The sequence below is a fragment of the Typopeltis vanoorti genome, chromosome 17, assembly GCF_054136105.1.
Source record: "Typopeltis vanoorti isolate ZY-2024b chromosome 17, IOZ_Tvanoo_1.0, whole genome shotgun sequence".
NCBI lineage: Eukaryota > Metazoa > Arthropoda > Arachnida > Uropygi > Thelyphonidae > Typopeltis > Typopeltis vanoorti.
In genome coordinates this window covers 62,092,399-62,109,518 of record NC_143565.1, presented here as the reverse complement: position 1 = coordinate 62,109,518, position 17,120 = coordinate 62,092,399, and the positions used below count along the sequence as shown (strand labels likewise).

Below are 17,120 nucleotides of genomic sequence, written 5' to 3'. Positions count from 1 at the left end.
GTCCAGAGTCTGGATAAAATTAGAGGGGGATCGAGATGGTGCCATGCTTCCCTGCAAAAAGGGCCATTGTATCATCATAGGCTAAATTAATAAAAATAAATTTTTTTTACATAGATCTGCATGGTTAGCCTAGTGGTTATGCGCTTTGCAACCATATGCATGGGGAAGGATTGTCCTAAGTTCGATTCCTGTCGATGACGTGAGGAGCTGAAGGATCTTCCTCAGTCATAGCCAAGTTAGCCAGTCTTGAGCGTGGATAGTAGGGTTTTTTCCCCAGTTTATCCTGGGGTTTTTTCATCCTGCAAAGCAGGCAAACCAGCCTTGAGAACTTATTGTAAAATTTGGCATTTGAGAAGTAGTAAAATTATAAGAAAACAGAGGTAAAGAAATTAAGTAAATTAGTATTTATTTCACAAAAGTTAACTAACCTGAATTCCATGAGACCAGTAACCTGTTGTTCGATTTGATATGCCAATAGTGTTTATAGCACTTCTAACAAAAGTTTCTGCTTTTGGCACTGCAAAACTTGGCCTTTGCAACAAATTGCTAAATTTAACTAACTTGGTGGCAATATACGATGGAACCAGACTCTGAACTATAATCCCTTGGTCTTTGTATTCATATTCTAAAGCTCGAGAAAACCAGTCCACAAAAGCCTAAGAAAATATTTTATTATACCATTATCATTTATGCTTCTCTATTTATAATGTTCATATTGTTCACATTGTTCACATTACCGATACTAAAATGCTAGTTGTACAATCTTCTAAAAGATTGCTCACGTGCTGTTATACACTAGCTGAAAAACATGTAGTTTATAGCGATAAAAAAAACAATGTTTTACTTTAATTTTTAATATTGCAACCAGTTTTCATTTATTAAAATATTTAGTATTGAAATAAATGAAATTAAGATAATCCTATTAATTTATCGTCCAAAAACCATAGCTATTATGATTACAGAAATCAAGAGAAACAGGTATGTGACATCAAAACAAAATTTACTAATATATCAGTAGGAAATTTCACTTGTTAATTCCCTCAGTGGACAAAACATTAGAGACGGGGTGATCAGAAGTTGACACTGGCACCCCACAAAGTGAAATGTACACAAAATTAAACAGACATCGAGGCTTCTCAACAGTATTGCAATCGAAAAACATGGGTAAATGTGGCAATCTTAGTAATTTTGATTGTGAACATATCATTGACACAAGGTCGTTCATTGGTAGATAGATCATGCTATTGCTCGAGCAATAAGAACTCTAGAGTTCTCGAGGGCAACTGTATCAAGGGTCTACCACAAGTTTTAAAATTGTCAAACATTGTTGTCAGCAATGACCTTGAGCAAAGAAGAAAAAGCAATTTGGAGTCAAATGGATGACAAAAGGAATAAAAGGAGAATTGCAGAAGAAAAAGAGATTATGGAAGAGATAAAGAGAGGTGGAAAGCAGTTGCATGACTAATATAGGATTCAGGCTAGGAAAGTGACTAGTATTGTAAGGAGAGAAAAATTAGAATGCAGGAGGTGACTAGCACTGCAATCCAAGGAATTTTTTTTTTTTTTTTTTTTTTTTTTTTTGCTATGTGGCGAGTAAGGAGGAGAAATAATACGGGATGGATTATCTTGCTAGGTATAGAGAGGAATCAGGTGACCAAAGCAGATGACATAGTTGAGCTATGATAATGAGTTGTGAAGTGTTAGATGTGAAATGAAGAGGATTTATTCTGAATACTGAGTACCCTAAATAGGGCAGTGGGACTACATGGAATTTCAAAATGTGTTTTAAGGGAATGTACTATGGACTTGACTGTGATATTAACTTGGCTGTTTAATGAAAGTCTTGCAATGGGGCAGGTTCCTGAAGTGGAAGGAGGGTGAAATGTACCACTGCATAAGAGTGGTGGTGGTAGAATGGAGGTATCAAATTATATGCCTGTTCGTATTTCTTCTGTTGTTAAGATTTTGGGGAAATTGGTAAAAACTCATACGGAACTGGACAGATGAGGATAATATTTATCAGACTAGCATGGATTTGTTAAAAAGGTGCTCTTGTTAGAGTAATCATCATCATAAGTAATAAGGATTTAGGCCTAGCATGACCGTCCGGCCTTAGAAGTCATCGTTGAATCATTTAAGAGGACGTCCTGGTTCTTTTTCCTAATGGCTTGTATTTTAAGGCTTGTTTTGGTAATCTTTCTGTTTTCATTCTATGAATGTGTTCAATCCATTTATGTTTATATTTTTTTAATTTTTTCTATTACTGGTTCTTGGTTTAATTCTTTCATAATATCTTCGTTTCTTTTGTGATCAAATAGGGTATACGTTGCAGTTTTTCTCATAAACTTCATTTCTGCTGTTGTTAATCTTTGTCTTTTTGTTTTATGTCCAGATTTCGCTTCCATACATTAAGACCGGTAAGGCTAATATATTGTATACTTTTAGCCTGGTTTGTTTTTGAACTAGGTTTGGTTTAAATATAGAGTTAATTACTTAAGTATAAAGAGCTAATAAGCTTCATTTCGGCAATGAAAACATTATTAAATTAAGGGGATATTAAATCCCACATAGTTTTAAAACTGAATAAGAAACTCAAAGATTGGAATCTGAGAGTTTCTAGCCAAATATAGTAAACCATAAAGTATTGGCGAACACTTAGCTCACGCTAAGTGTTCGCCGAGGAAATGTGTTTTTACATTATGGAAAATACCTAAGAATAGCGATATGAACTTTCCCCACCTTTGCAACGAGTCTTCCGGTATTGTACTACGTACTAGGGTCACTTGCTTTAGCTCACGCTAAGTGTTCGCCGATACTTTATGGTTTACTATATTCGGCTAGAAACTCTGATTCCAATCTTTGAGTTTCTTATTCGGTTTTAAAACTATGTGGGATTTAATATCCCCTTAATTTAAGTAGAGTTAATTACTCCTGTTATTTTTAAATATTTTGCAATTTTTACGTTTATATGTGATCATACATCCTAGGTAGTTAAATGAATTCACCTGTTCTAAGATCTTGTTATCTATTACTATTTTAGTTCTTGCTGGATCTTGTCCTTTAAAGGCCATAGTTTTTGATTTTTCCGTTGATATTATCATACCATAATCTTTGGATATCTCATTTAGATTTAAAATAGCTTTCTGTAAGTTATCTTCAGAATTTGTAATTATTATTTGGTCGTCTGCAAAGAGGAGAGTGTTTAAGTTAACTGTAGGTGAAAGTTTAATTCCTTGACGTAAATTTTTACTACATTTTATTATTATTTCATTTAAGTAGATATTAAAAAGAGTTGCTGAGAGGGGACATCCCTATCAGACCCCTTGGTTTATCTCTCTCGTATATGATAGCTCGTGATTTAATCTTATTTGTATTTGATTATTTTCATATATACTTGTGATAGCTTTTAGGATATTATTTGGCATTTGTCTTTCTTTTAATATGTAAAATAATGTTTCTTTTAACTTTGTCAAATGCTTTTCCAAAGTCAATAAATGCAATATGTGTTTCTAAATTATATTCTCTTCTTTTCTCTATTATTAATTTTAGGCAAAAGGCTGGGTCTATACATGATAGTCCTTTTCTAAAATCCATTCTGTACCTCTAGAATAAAGTTTTCGAAATATTTCATTAGTTTGTTATTTAAGATTCTGCTATATATTTTGTAACAGGAATTTAGTATACTGATACCGCTATAGTTTTTAGGGTCATCTCTATTACCTTTCTTAAAGATAGGAATCACAATTGCTTTTTTCCATTCTATTGGGGGGCTACTAGTTGAGTAAATTTTATTTAAAAATAATAAGTCTTTCTTTGAATCTTGTTGTTCCTGCATATTTATATAGTTCTGAACCTAGTTTATCTTCTCCAGGTGATTTTCCGTTTTTTGTTTCTTTCAGGCTGATTTCTAATTCTTCTTCAGTTATTTCCTTTTCATTAATTGTTTGCCAGTTGTCTTTTTTAAAATATTTGTCTGTCCACAGTTCTGTGTAGTAGTTTAGAAATTCTTCTAATTTCAATTCAGTGTTTAATTTTATGTTTCCTTTGGTATGTGCATTTAGGTGTTTCAAAATCTTATATACATTGGGTCTTATTTTATATAAATCATGTTCTAAATTAGAAACAAATTTATTCCATGATTCTCTATGTCTTTTTCTGACTTCTCTTTTAGCTATGGCTCTTATTCTTTTATATTCTATTTCATCTTCTAATCTTTTACTGCTTAACCATTTGTGATAGGCTTCTTTTTTCTTTTTGATTATTTCTTTGATTGTATCATCCCAGATCTTCAGTTTTTTTTCTTTCATTGAATTTTTTGGTCTTTCCTAAGCTTTCATTTGCTGCTGCATTTAGTATCATGCATTTATATTAAGCCATTCTATTTTTATTTATTTCTTTTGTTTTATTTTATCTAGATATTGGTTAATTCTTTGTTCATATAGCCATTATACATTTGTATCATTCAATAGTCTAGTTTTATAAACAAATGTTTCAATTTTTCTTTCTGTTCTTGTTACGTGTAGCCATTTAGGTGGTAATCTTAATTTTATTTTAACAAGGAAGTGGGCACTGCTTATTTCATATCCTCTGTGAACTCTAACATCTAATGAAAATTTTGATGTCTTTTCATTTAATATGAATTAATCTAATATTGATTTCCATCCTCTTTTACCTGCCCAAGTATATTTATGTATGTCTTTATGTTTATAGAAGAAATTCATTATTTTTAGGTTATTATAAACTACAAAGTCAATCAATTTTTTACCATTTCTGTTTAGAGTGTGTTCTCCATGTATTCCTATATTATTATTAATTTTCGTGTCTCCAATTCTTGCATTTAAGTCTCCTGCTAAAATTATGTAATCATTTTTATTTATTTTATTATATTATATATGTTTAGTAGCTGATTATAAAAATCAATATTATCCTGTTCTCTTCCTTCTTCTGGGGCATATTAAAGTAATCTGGTTTCCTTTTTACAATAGCGTAACAAGAGCAGTGGATGAAGGTAAGGAATACATTTTTTTTTTTTTGGATTTTACCAAGGCATTTGACAGGGTGCAACATGACAAATGGATTTTTAAGTTGCATCATAGGTTTAGATATCAGGTTAATGGATTGATGATTGGCTTGCTGACAAATATCAGCTAGCTCTCTGATATAGGGGAGCAATATCCAGTAGTAGGAAGGTTACAAGTGGAGTTCCACAAGGTTCATTCCTGGGACTGAACATTGCTGTTCAATCTTTATGTCAATGATATTGTCACAGGACTACAGGGAGATGTTCAGTTGTTTGCAGATGATGTGAAGCTTGGGAGGGTTATTAATAGTGCTGATGTTTTTGCACGTCAAGAGGATTTGAATAAGCTGGAAGGGTGGGTAAAGGCATGGGAATGCAAGTTTAATGCAACTAAACTTAAGGTTTTAAAATTTGGGATTCACATATGGGATGCTTCACACTGTCTTGGAGTTATACAAGCAGAAGTAGAGGAAGCAAGTGAACTTTGGGTGATTGTGGATAGAGATTTGAAGTTCCAAGGACATATTGCTAAGGTTGTGAAGACATCTTAAAGAATTCTTGTAGATAGGCTTATATGTTGGTAACATGACTATTAAATTATTTAAGGAATTTATAACGTATACTGGAATATTAATTAAAAGAAACTTTAATAAATACCTCCTATATTTTGGCAATGTCACAATGCCATCTTCATGGAAACATACAACTAGGACACGTGTACGCAGGCACTACAAAAAGCAAATGAGGCAGAGAGAAAACTACTGTTGTTCTTAGAGTCCTAAAAGGTGTCTCCCTACTGGGTTAAATTAGATCTTCTTGGATGTTGAGCTGATTTTCTTAGGATGCAAGCTTCCCAAATTTGGGGCAGTCTCATGTACCCAAATTTGTTGATGTTTGAAAAAAGTTTTTTTTAGAGCTGAGGCTGATTCCATAAACAATCTTTCATATTTAAAATTTGCTGCAGTGTATTAACGTGGCTTTCTTCCAATGTATTTCTGTGGGGGGTATCCAGAGCATGGTCTGCAAGCCCAGAGTGGCTGTATTGGTGAAACCGGAAGTCTTTGTGTTCTGAAATCCTGACGTTTGGCCAAAGTAGGACGGTTTACTGCTGCAAGGGACCTGGTATACCCCAGGTAGATCTAGGGGAAGTGGCTGGTCTTTGGTGGAGCAGATAAGTGATGCCAATTTCTTATATGGTTTGTAACAAAGTCAGGTCATATTTTTAAGATTTTGGTTAACTTTTCAGAGGTGCCCTAGATATAGGGAATAATGATGGATTTAGTGTAATCTTTGTTATGAAGGAAGGGGGGGGCTGTGATTAACTGGTTTTAATATTTTTGGGGGTTGTAGCCATTGGCTAATAAAGTGTTAAGGATGTGGTTTAGTTCAGTGGTTAGGGCATTGTCATCTGAACAGATGAATTTTGCCTTGTTATATAGTGTTTTTATAACCCCATATTGTTGGGTGTGTGTGGGGGGGGATTGCTGGTGAATGTATCTGCCTGTATGCAAACAGAGAAAGCTAAGGTTGGCGAGTGAGTGTCTAGGAAAGGGGCAGAGGGAAAACTGTTGTTTTCCCTCTTTTTCCAAGGTGAACTGGATTCTGGGGTGTTGGTTGTTTAAGTGTGTTAAGAAGGAGTGGAGTGTATCTGAGCTATGTGGCCAAATAGCAAACATATCAATGTGCAAAGCCAAACAGGGTTTTTGTGGGCTGACTTTAAGGTTTTCTCTTCAAAAATCTCCATAAAGAAATTTGCTATGGGTTGGGGAGCATGATGAATCCATAGCTGTCCCCTCTATTTGTTTGTAGAAATTTCCTTGCCAAACCAAATAGCCTGAGTTCATTGTGAACTGAAATAGGGCTGAGATATCGGGAGGAAATTTGGCTTGGATGAGATCTAAGGTTTCCTTGAGTGGGACATTTGTGAATAGGGAGGAAACATCAAAACTGACCATTATGTCAGTATGTTGGAGTGAAAGGTTTTCTATACTGGCTTTGAAGTGGACCGAGTGATTTTTTATGTGTGATGGTGTGTTGCTAGTACAGTGTGCGAGTGCTTTGGCTAAATGTTTGGCTAATTTGTATGTGGGGGAATCAGTGCCATCCACTATGGGACGTAATGGCACATTTTGTTTATGTATTTTTGGAAGTCCATATATTCGGGGTGGGTGCTGCCAAAAATTGGCCTTCTTAAGGAGCCTTTGGAGTGTTCTAATTTGGGAACTGGTGGGATTATACTCAATAGGGAGGTAGGTAGCCCAATCTAACAATAAAGCATTAAGCTTACTTGTGTAGTCAGTTTGGTTGAGAACCACAGTGGCATTTCCCTTATCTGCTTGGGTGATTACCGTTTCTTTGTTTTTCTTCATTTCTTGTAGAGCTTTATATTCTCCTTTGGATAGGTTGGTTTTTGGTGGTCTGCTTTGGTGAGAACACCAGCTACATCATATCTAGTCTGATATTGTTGGCAATATGGTTTGGAAGGTTGCGGATACAACATTCTATCTGAATCGTTATTTCTTTGGCCGGTATTTTCTTAGAGTTATGGCAAAATTGTGGCCATGTGCCAGTGTGTTGAATGCCAAAGGCTTCAAAGTAATGGAAGAAAGGTTGATTACAGTGTTGAGTGGTTGTTGAGGTTCAGAGGTAGATTCTTTTTCAAATTTTCAAATTTTTTGATGTGCCGACGTCATATCTTTTCAAATTCTTTTGCTGCCAAAGCGCATGAGATGTCGAAGAGAATCATCCAAAGACTACATCCGGTTTCACCAATACAGCCACTCTGGGCTTGCAGACCATGCTCTGGATACCCGCAACAGAATACATTGGAAGAAAGCCATGTTAACACACTGCAGCAAATTTAAATATGAAAGATTGTCCATGGAATCAGCCTCAGCTATAAAAAACTTTCCAAACCTCAACAAATTTGGGTGAATGAGACAGCCCCAAATTTGAGAAGTTTGCATCTTGAAAATTTCAGCCCTACAGAAGATGGCAATGACATTGCCGAAATATAGGAGGTATTTATTAAAGTTTCTTTTAATTAGTATTCCAGTATACGTTGTAAATTCCTTAAATAATTTAATAGTCATCTCAGAGAATTGCAGTAATTTTGAGAACATTGGCCACGAGAAATAAAAGTGTGCTAGTCCCATTGTATAAAGCTTTGATCAGAATCCATTTGGATTTCTCTGCTCAGATCTGGTCACTGGGAATTGAAGGGGGTGAAGTAACCTTGGAGAGGGTGCCAAAATGGATAACAAAAATGTCAGGACTGTACAATGTTAATTATGAGCATAAACCGAGGGCATTCAGACTGTAGAGTTTGGTGGATAAAAGGAAAGGGGGGGCGGATGATTGAGACCTTATTCAAAGTCTATTATCATATTAACACTAAGTAGGTTTATCACATGGGGTAGAATGAGGGAAAGAAACAAGGACAAGAGGCCATCCCTGGAAGTTGCAAAAAGGAGATGGTGAGTAAAAAGATAAGCAAGGTTTTTGCATGGAGAGTGGTAGTAACACAGAAGAATGCATTGCCTGAGAGGATGATGAACAAGCAGACTGTATATTTTAAGGTTTCGTATGATAGACTTTGTGTTGGGGTGCTTCAGGTTCAAAACTGTATAACTGAGAGGAGACCTCCACATAGCCTTTAAAGGAATGCAGAGAACCAACCAGGGCTTCTGACCTAATGTCCAGTCCTCACCTTCTCGAGGTGCACTCTGTTGGGTATCTACCTAGATACTGGACTAACGAGGATGGGCTGGCAAGTTGGGATTTGGCCGACCAAACTATATTCTTCTTGGCTTAAACCAATATAGAGAATGATGGTACAACATGACAAAATTTCATACTGGATGGGGCGTCGCCCTGTTAAACAAAGACTCCCGTTGTTTTTGCCAGGGAACCAGGACGAACAGCGAAAAGTCAACTACTGCAACAAATCTGAAAGCTCACACCCAACTCAGAGTTAAAGATCGGTACTATCAACATCAGAACGCTGAATGGCAAAGAAATGGAGCTAGCTCAGGAATTAGATAAGTACCAGATCGACATAATAGGGGTGACTGAAACAAAAAAAGACAAAAACTGGCAAGATCTTTCTGAACAATAAATACAAAATGTTATATTCAGGAAATGACAACCAAGGAAAAGGAGCAGCAGCCATAGTATTCAACACAAAATACGAGGCTAATGTTCTTGAATGGCAGGCAGTCTCAAGAAGAGTGATGAGGGCAAATATAAGAATGGAGAATTGGACAATGAGACTTATTTATGCCACTGGTCCAACAGAAGGTTCTACTAAGGTAGAAGTGGAGGAATTTTTTTTGATGCTTTAGAAAAAGCAACTGACACAATGAAAAAGGAAAAGTTGGTCCTTGTTGGGGATCTAAATAGCAGAGTAGGAAATGATTGTCAGACATACAAAAATATTTTGAAAAAATTTGGCAAAAAGAGCAAAGCTAATAATAATGGCAAATATCTGTTTGGATTTCTGCTCAGGACATGGACATGGTTATTACTAACACCATGTTCCAACATAAAAATGTGCACAAATTCACATGGAGAAAAGAGGCAAGGAATAAGAAAAGTCTCATTGACTATGTTATAGTTGATAGTGATGTTTTCTCCCTGGTGCAGGACACCAGAGTGTACAGAGGATTTGAAATTGGAAGCAATCACTATTTAGTCTTCAGCAGGATAAAATTGAATTCATATTGAAAAGAATAACATGGAAGAAAGTTTTAACGCAAATAAAAGTTGAGCAGCTCTCAGATGTGAACTGTAGACTACAATACACAAAGATTATTGAAGAAAAAATGAAAGAGTTTGAGAACAGGAACCAAATCTTGGAGATTCAGTGGCAAGCCTTGAAGAAAAACCTGATTGATTCAGCGAGAGAGGCATGTGGTGAGGTTGTGTGCAAGGATAGAAAAATCAGAACTCAATGGTGGACACAGGAAGTTAAAGAGGCAGTGAAGGAAAAGAAGAAAGCATATCAAAAGTTCCTGGCAAATAAGTCAGCTTGTGCTCTTAGAGAATACAGAGACAAATGTAAGGAAGCTAAACACTGTAAAACTAGCTAAACAAAAGTCATAGGAGGACTTTGGGAAGAGCACAGAAAAAGATGGCAAGATATTCTGGAGGTTGTTGAAGCTTAGAAATGGAGGAAAGAAATCTGTAAAAGGAGTTAGAGATGATAAAGGTGACATGCAAATAGGAGAAAAAGATATCCTTGAAGTATGGAGTAATTACTTTGAAAAATTTCTAAATAAAATAAGCAGTGATAGCACAGTGGTAAAAAACACTCAACAGGCATACAGTCAGGAATACACATCCATACTTATCAAATTCCTAATATGCACCCTCAAGGGATATACAAGATATGATAGTACTATATGAAAAATTTAGATCATTACTAACTTTCTATCTACAATTTTCCTCCAAATCAGCCTGTTAAGAATACAATATTATCATTATCAAATCTTATATTTCTATCATCTAAGGCACATTGTACCATATCAATCCACCTATATCTTGGTCTTCCTCTGGGTCGTTTTCCTGCCAACCTGTCAGAGAACACTTGTTTTGCTAATCTTTCCTCACCCATTTTGTTTAAGTAACCATACCACCTGAGATTAGCTCTGCTAACGCATTACTGGATGCCGACAATGCCAAGTTCTTTCCTAATATCATTGTTTTTAATATGAAATTGCCATTAGAGGCATGAACAGATGGCATCAATCTTTCTTAGGACTCTCATATCTGTAGTCTCTAGTCTTTGGTCAAGTGTTTTACTTTGACCCAGCTCTCAGATCCATAAGTTAAAACTGGTTTGAACACTGTCTTGTATACAGCTAATTTAGTGGGTTCTGACTAATATCTCTCTTATTCCATATGAATTTATTCAATCGACTACCTACCATACCAGGTTTGTTAATTCTGTTGTCTATTTCCACATTTAATTTACCATCTTCAGTAAAATTCGTGCCCAAGTATCCGAAATGTTTTACTTGTTCCACAGTTTCCCCGTTCACAACACATTTGACATTTTCAACAACTCTACTTATTTCCATTGTCTTTGTCTTTTTAATGCTGACCTTCATACCATATATCTATTGCAACAGTTATTCAATTTAGTCAGGGAATCTTGCAAACTTGCTGTGGATTTATTTTTGAAGTATAACATCGTCTGCATAAAGCAAAGAGCTGACATTAACATCTCCAATTCTGATATCATGTTTAATACCACTTTCCTTCATAATGTGATCCATATAGTTAATGAATAACAGAGGGAATAATGTACATCCTTGTCTCATACCAGATTTAACATTAAGCCATCTTCTTCCTGTACTTCCTTCAATTCTAACTGCTGACTTACAACTCAAATACAGACTAAGTATTGCTTGATATACTGCCCCATTGACATCACATAATTGTAGTGTATTGAATAGCTTCTCTCTTGGCACCTTATCATATGCTTTATCCAGATCGACAAAACTTAAATACAGATCTTTGTTATATTCCCATGCTTTGTCAACTATTTGTCGTATAGTGAAGATCTCATCCTGACAGCCTCTATTTGGCCTGAATCTAGCTTATTCTTCAAGCTTTTCTTCCATAATTCTTCTCAACCGTTTCTCAAGTATACCTGCATAGATCTTGCCAGGAAGACTCAGTAGGGAAATACCTCTGTAATTCTCACATTCAGTTTCATTTCCCTTTTTATATATGGGTACTATTAGAGCTCTACTCCAATCATCTGGAATTCGTCCCTCTGTCCAGGCTTTCTGAATTACGCAGTGCAGCCAGCGTAAGACTTTTATACCACCATACTTCAGCATTTCTGGTCGAATATCATCTACTCCTGCTAGATTTCCACATTTCAAGCCTTTGATGGCTTTTTCTACTCGAATATGGATATGTATTCCTGACTGTATGCCTGTTGAGTGTTTTTTTACCACTGTGCTATCACTGCTTGTTTCATTTAGCAGTTTTTCGAAGTAATTACTCCATACTTCAAGGATATGTCACCTTTATCATCTCTAACTCCTTTTACAGCACTCATTTTTGCATTTCTAAGCTTCTTCAATGACCTCCAGAATATCTTATCACCTTCTTGATATTTACTTTCTATGTTCTTGCAAAAGTCCTCCCATGACTTTTGTTTAGCTAGTTTTACGCAGTGTTTAGCTTTCTTACATTTGTCTCTATATTCTCTAAGAGCACATGCTGACTTATTTGCCAGGAACTTTTGATATGCTTTCGTCTTTTCCTTCACTGCCTCTTTAACTTCCTGTGTCCACCATCAAGTTCTGATTTTTCTATCCTTGCACACAACCTCACCACATGCCTCTCTGGCTGAATCAATCAGGGTTTTCTTTAAGGCTTGCCACTGAATCTCCAAGGTTTGGTTCCTGTCCTCAAACTCTTTCATTTTTTCTTCAATAATCTTTGTTTATTTTAGTCTACAGTTCACATCTGAGAGCTGCTCAACTTTTATTTGCTTTAAAACTTTCTTCCATGTTATTCTTTTGAATATGAAATTCAATTTTATCCTGCTCAAGACTAAATAGCGATTGCTTCCAATTTCAAATCATCTGCACACTCTGGTGTCCTGCACCAGGGAGAAAACCTCACTATCAGCTATAACATAATCGATTAGACTTTTCTTATTCCTTGCCTCTTTTCTGCATGTGAATTTGTACACATTTTTATGTTGGAACATGGTGTTAGTAATAACCATGTTCTTGTCCTGAGCAGAAATCCAACAGGTATTTGCTATTATTATTGGCTTGCTCTTTTCTCCAAATTTTTCCAAAATATATTTGTATGTCTGACAATCATTCTTACTCTGCTATTTAGATCCCCAACAAGGACCAACTTTTCCTTTTTCATTGTGTCAGTTGCTTTTTCAAAAGCATCAAAAAATTCCTCCACTTCTACCTTAGTAGAACCTTCTGTGGGACCATAGGCACAAATAAGTCTCTATGTCCCATCCCCCATTCTCATATTTGCCCTCATCACTCTACTTGAGACTGCCTGCCATTCAAGAAAATTAGCCTCGTATTTTGTGTTTAATACTATGGGTGCTCCTTTTCCTTGATTGTCATTTCCTGAATATAACATTTTTTATTTATTGTTCAGAAAGATTTTGCCACTTTGTCTTTTTTTGTTTCAGTCACCCCTATTATGTTGATCTGGTACTTATCTAATTCCTCAGCTAGCTCCATTTCTTTGACATTCAGGGTTCTTATGTTGATAGTACCGATCTTTAACTCTGGTGATGTTGAGTTCGGGTGTGCTTTCAGATTTGTTCCAGTAAATGACTTTTCGCTGTTCGTCCTGGTTCCCTGGCGAAAACAGGGGTCTTTGTTTAACAGGGCGACGTCCCATCCAGTGTAAAATTTTGTCATGTTGTACCATCATTCTCTATATTGGTTTAAGCCAATAAGAATACAATTTGGTCGGCTAAATCCCAAATTGCCAGCCCATCTTCGTTCGTTCAGTATCCAGGTAGATACCCAACAGGGTGCACTACGAGAAGGTGAGGATTGGACATTAGGTCAGAAGCACTGGTCGGTTCTCCGCATTCCTTTAAAGGCTATGTGGAGGTCTCCTCTCAGTTATATAGCTTTGACCCTTAAGCACTCCCATATCCATACTTGATGTAGAAAAAGCCATGTAAGGCTTGAAAATGTGGAAAGGCAGCAGGAGTAGATGATATTCAACCAGAAATGCTGAAGTATGGTGGTATAAAAGTCTTACAGTGGCTGCACTATATAGTTCAGAAAGCCTGGACAGAGCGACGAATTCCCGATGATTCGAGTAGAGCTCTAATAGTAGCCATATATAAAAAGGGAAATAAAACTGAATGTGACAATTACAGAGGTATTTTCCTACTGAGTGTTCCTGGCAAGATCTATGCAAGTATACTTGAGAAACGGTTGAGAAGAATTGTGGAAGAAAAAGGTGGTTGAAGAACACGCTGGATTCGGGCCAAACAGAGCCTGTCAGGATTAGATCTTCACTTTACGACAAATAGTCGAGAAAGCATGGGAATATAACAATGATCTGCATTTAAGTTTTGTCGATTTGGAAAAGGCATATGACAAGGTGCCAAGAGAGAGAAGCTATTCAATACGCTACAGTTATATGGTGTCGATGGGGCATTATATCAAGCAATATTTAGTCTGTATTTGAGTTGTAAGTCAGCAGTTAGAATTGAAGGAAGTACAGGAAGATGGTTTAATGTTAAATCTGGTGTGAGACAAGGATGTACATTACCCTCTCTGTTATTCATTATCTATATTGATCACATTATGAAGGAAAGTGGTATTAAACATGATATCAGAATTGGAGATGTTAATGTCAGCTCTTTGCTTTATGCAGACGATGTTATACTTCAAAAATAAATCCACTACAAGTTTGCAAGATTCCCTGACTAAATTGAATAACTGTTGTAAAGATATGGTATGAAGGTCAGCATTAAAAAGACAAAGACAATGAAAATAAGTAGAGTCGTTGAAAATGCCAACTGTATTGTGAACGGGGAACCTGTGGAACAAGTAAAACATTTCAGATACTTGGGCACGATTCTTACTGAAGATGGTAAATTAAATATGGAAATAGACAACAGAATTAACAAAGCTGGTATGGTAGGAAGTCAATTGAATAAATTCATATGGAATAAGAGAGATATTAGTCGGAACACACTAAATTAGCTGTATACTAGACAGTGTTCAAACTAGTTTTAACTTATGGATCTGAGAGCTGGGTCAAAGTAAAACACTTGACCAAAGACTGCAGATATGCGAGTCCTGAGAAAGATTAGAGGCATGAACAGATGGCATCAATGGCAATTTCATATTAAAAACAATGATATTAGGAAAGAACTTGACATTGTCAACATCCAGGAATGCGTTAGCTGAGCTAATCTCAGGTGGTATGGTCACTTGAAGAGAATAGGCGAGGAAAGATTAGCAAAACAAGTGTTCTCTGCCAGGTTGGCAGAGAAATGACCCAGAGGAAGACCAAGATATAGGTGGATTGATACTGTACAATGTGCCTTAGACGATAGAAATATAAGATCTGTTAATGATAATAGTGGAGTCTTGACAAGTAACAGACTGATTTGGAGGAAAATTGTAGATAGGAAGTTAGCAATGATGTAAATTTTTCATGTAGTACTATCATATCCTGTAAACCCCTTGAGGGTACATGTCAGGAATTTGATGATGACTTTGAGTTGACCTCCTGTGATGAGTCATGACTCATCACAGGAGGTCAATCACAGGAAAGGAGCTCATCACAGGAAAATAATAATTGGTCATTTTTGTAATTTAATTTAATGAAATTTTCATGAGGGTCCCATGAAAAATATATTTTACAGTCCCAAAAAGTTGGAGAAACAAATTTTTACATAATAACAAATGCAGTAATTATAACCATTATCAAAGAACATTTTTGTATAGAATATAAAGGATTACTTTGGAATGCATATTACAGCTTAAACACACACACAAATAATAATAAGCATGGATTACCTTTGAAGCTGAGTATACTGCCATAAGAGGCAATGGATAAAATGAAGATATGGAAGACATGTTCACAACAATTCCTTTTTTCCTTAAAAATACAAAAGTACAAAAGTTTGTTTCTGAAATTTATATATTACATATGAAATATTACCTAGTAAAAAGTTGTTCCCACTTCTTTATCTTCTGCATAAATTCTATATTTACATTTTAACAAACTAATTTAACTGAGTAAACTGTATATACTTAGGAAAATCAAAGTATTACCGCATAAAGATTGAATTATTTTCTCTACCGCGTAAGGAATTTACCAGAAGCTGTCATATGCTGCATATGACAGCTTCTGGTAAATTCTTACATAAACCCTCAGAGGCCCTCATATAAATCCTCAGAAAGAATGCTTTTCTTAGTAGCTGGTCATAAATAATTCATTCAAACAGTAGTAGAATTTCTCAAATTTTTTTTCCCCTCTTTTTTGGTATAGGAAGATTGTATGATGATGGTCCCACGAAAAATATATTTTACAGTTCCAAAAAGTTTCAGAAACAAATTTTTACATAATAACAAATGCAGTAATTATAACCATTATCAAAGAACATTTTTGTATAGAATATAAAGGATTTATATAAAGCAGATGTAAGACTAATGTATGCACTTCCTTCATATCAATCATATAATGAAGAAAAAAACCCAGCAGATTATGCAGTTCATTTGAATTTCACATGAATTATTTTCAATTCATGTGATAACATAAGGAGAGGAGTGAATATTATTTATTTACTGGCCAATTTTGACCTGAAAATTACTGGCCACCAGTGGCAAACAGTAGTTCATACAAGGTAGAATGCAAACAATGGATTGATTTGAAACAGTGAAAGCCATATAATATTATACAGGAAGCAACACAAAGCCATAACAAAAAAAAACAGTTTTCTTTTTCTTGGTTAGTAATTAACTAAAAAATTTTAGATGAAGTAAGGCTTTGCCGCTTTCTTTAAATAAACATTCAAATGTACGGTGACAATGATGTAGTAAGCATATTTCAGATCATAGGATCTTATCTGTATCTGTTCCATGTTCAGGAAGGACAGATTTATCAAATTTGTTATTGATGATATAAGACTGATGTTGTTGTATTCTTTTTTCAACTGAATGTCCAGTTTGACAAAAGTATGAAGGAACAAGTAATAGTAACAAGGAACTTAGATGCAAGAAAGTTTATTTAAAGAAATCACTGAAGCCTTACTTAATTTGAACTTTAATTGGAACAACTGCCTCTCGCCATCAAAGATATGGGTCTTATTTTAATTATATATCATTAGTTTTAATTAACAATACAGTTAATAACACAATTTCCCTCAGTTATAACTTTGCATCATTTCATGCATAACATCAGGTAGCTCACTGTTTCAAATCAACCCACTGTTCGTGTTCCACTTTTCATTCCACTGCTATTTGCCACTGATGATGGTCTAATTTTTGGTTTGAAATATATGGTCTGTGAATAAATATTCACTCTTCTCCTTGCATTATCATGCGAATCGAAGATATCAAAGTGT

At 35.4% G+C, this 17,120-nt stretch overlaps 1 protein-coding gene across 1 annotated transcript in view; it reads right to left on the bottom strand.

Moving 5' to 3' along the window:
- The window catches only part of LOC150097439 (inactive hydroxysteroid dehydrogenase-like protein 1), a 184,196-nt gene that overhangs the window by 15,464 nt on the left and 151,612 nt on the right, over positions 1–17,120 (bottom strand). Inside the window, exons 6-7 of the mRNA XM_090406724.1 lie at positions 15,571–15,652; positions 429–656 (exon numbers count right to left, since the gene is read on the bottom strand). Of these exons, the coding sequence (XP_090262850.1) occupies positions 429–656; positions 15,571–15,652 (310 nt within the window). The remainder of the gene's footprint in view (positions 1–428; positions 657–15,570; positions 15,653–17,120) is intronic.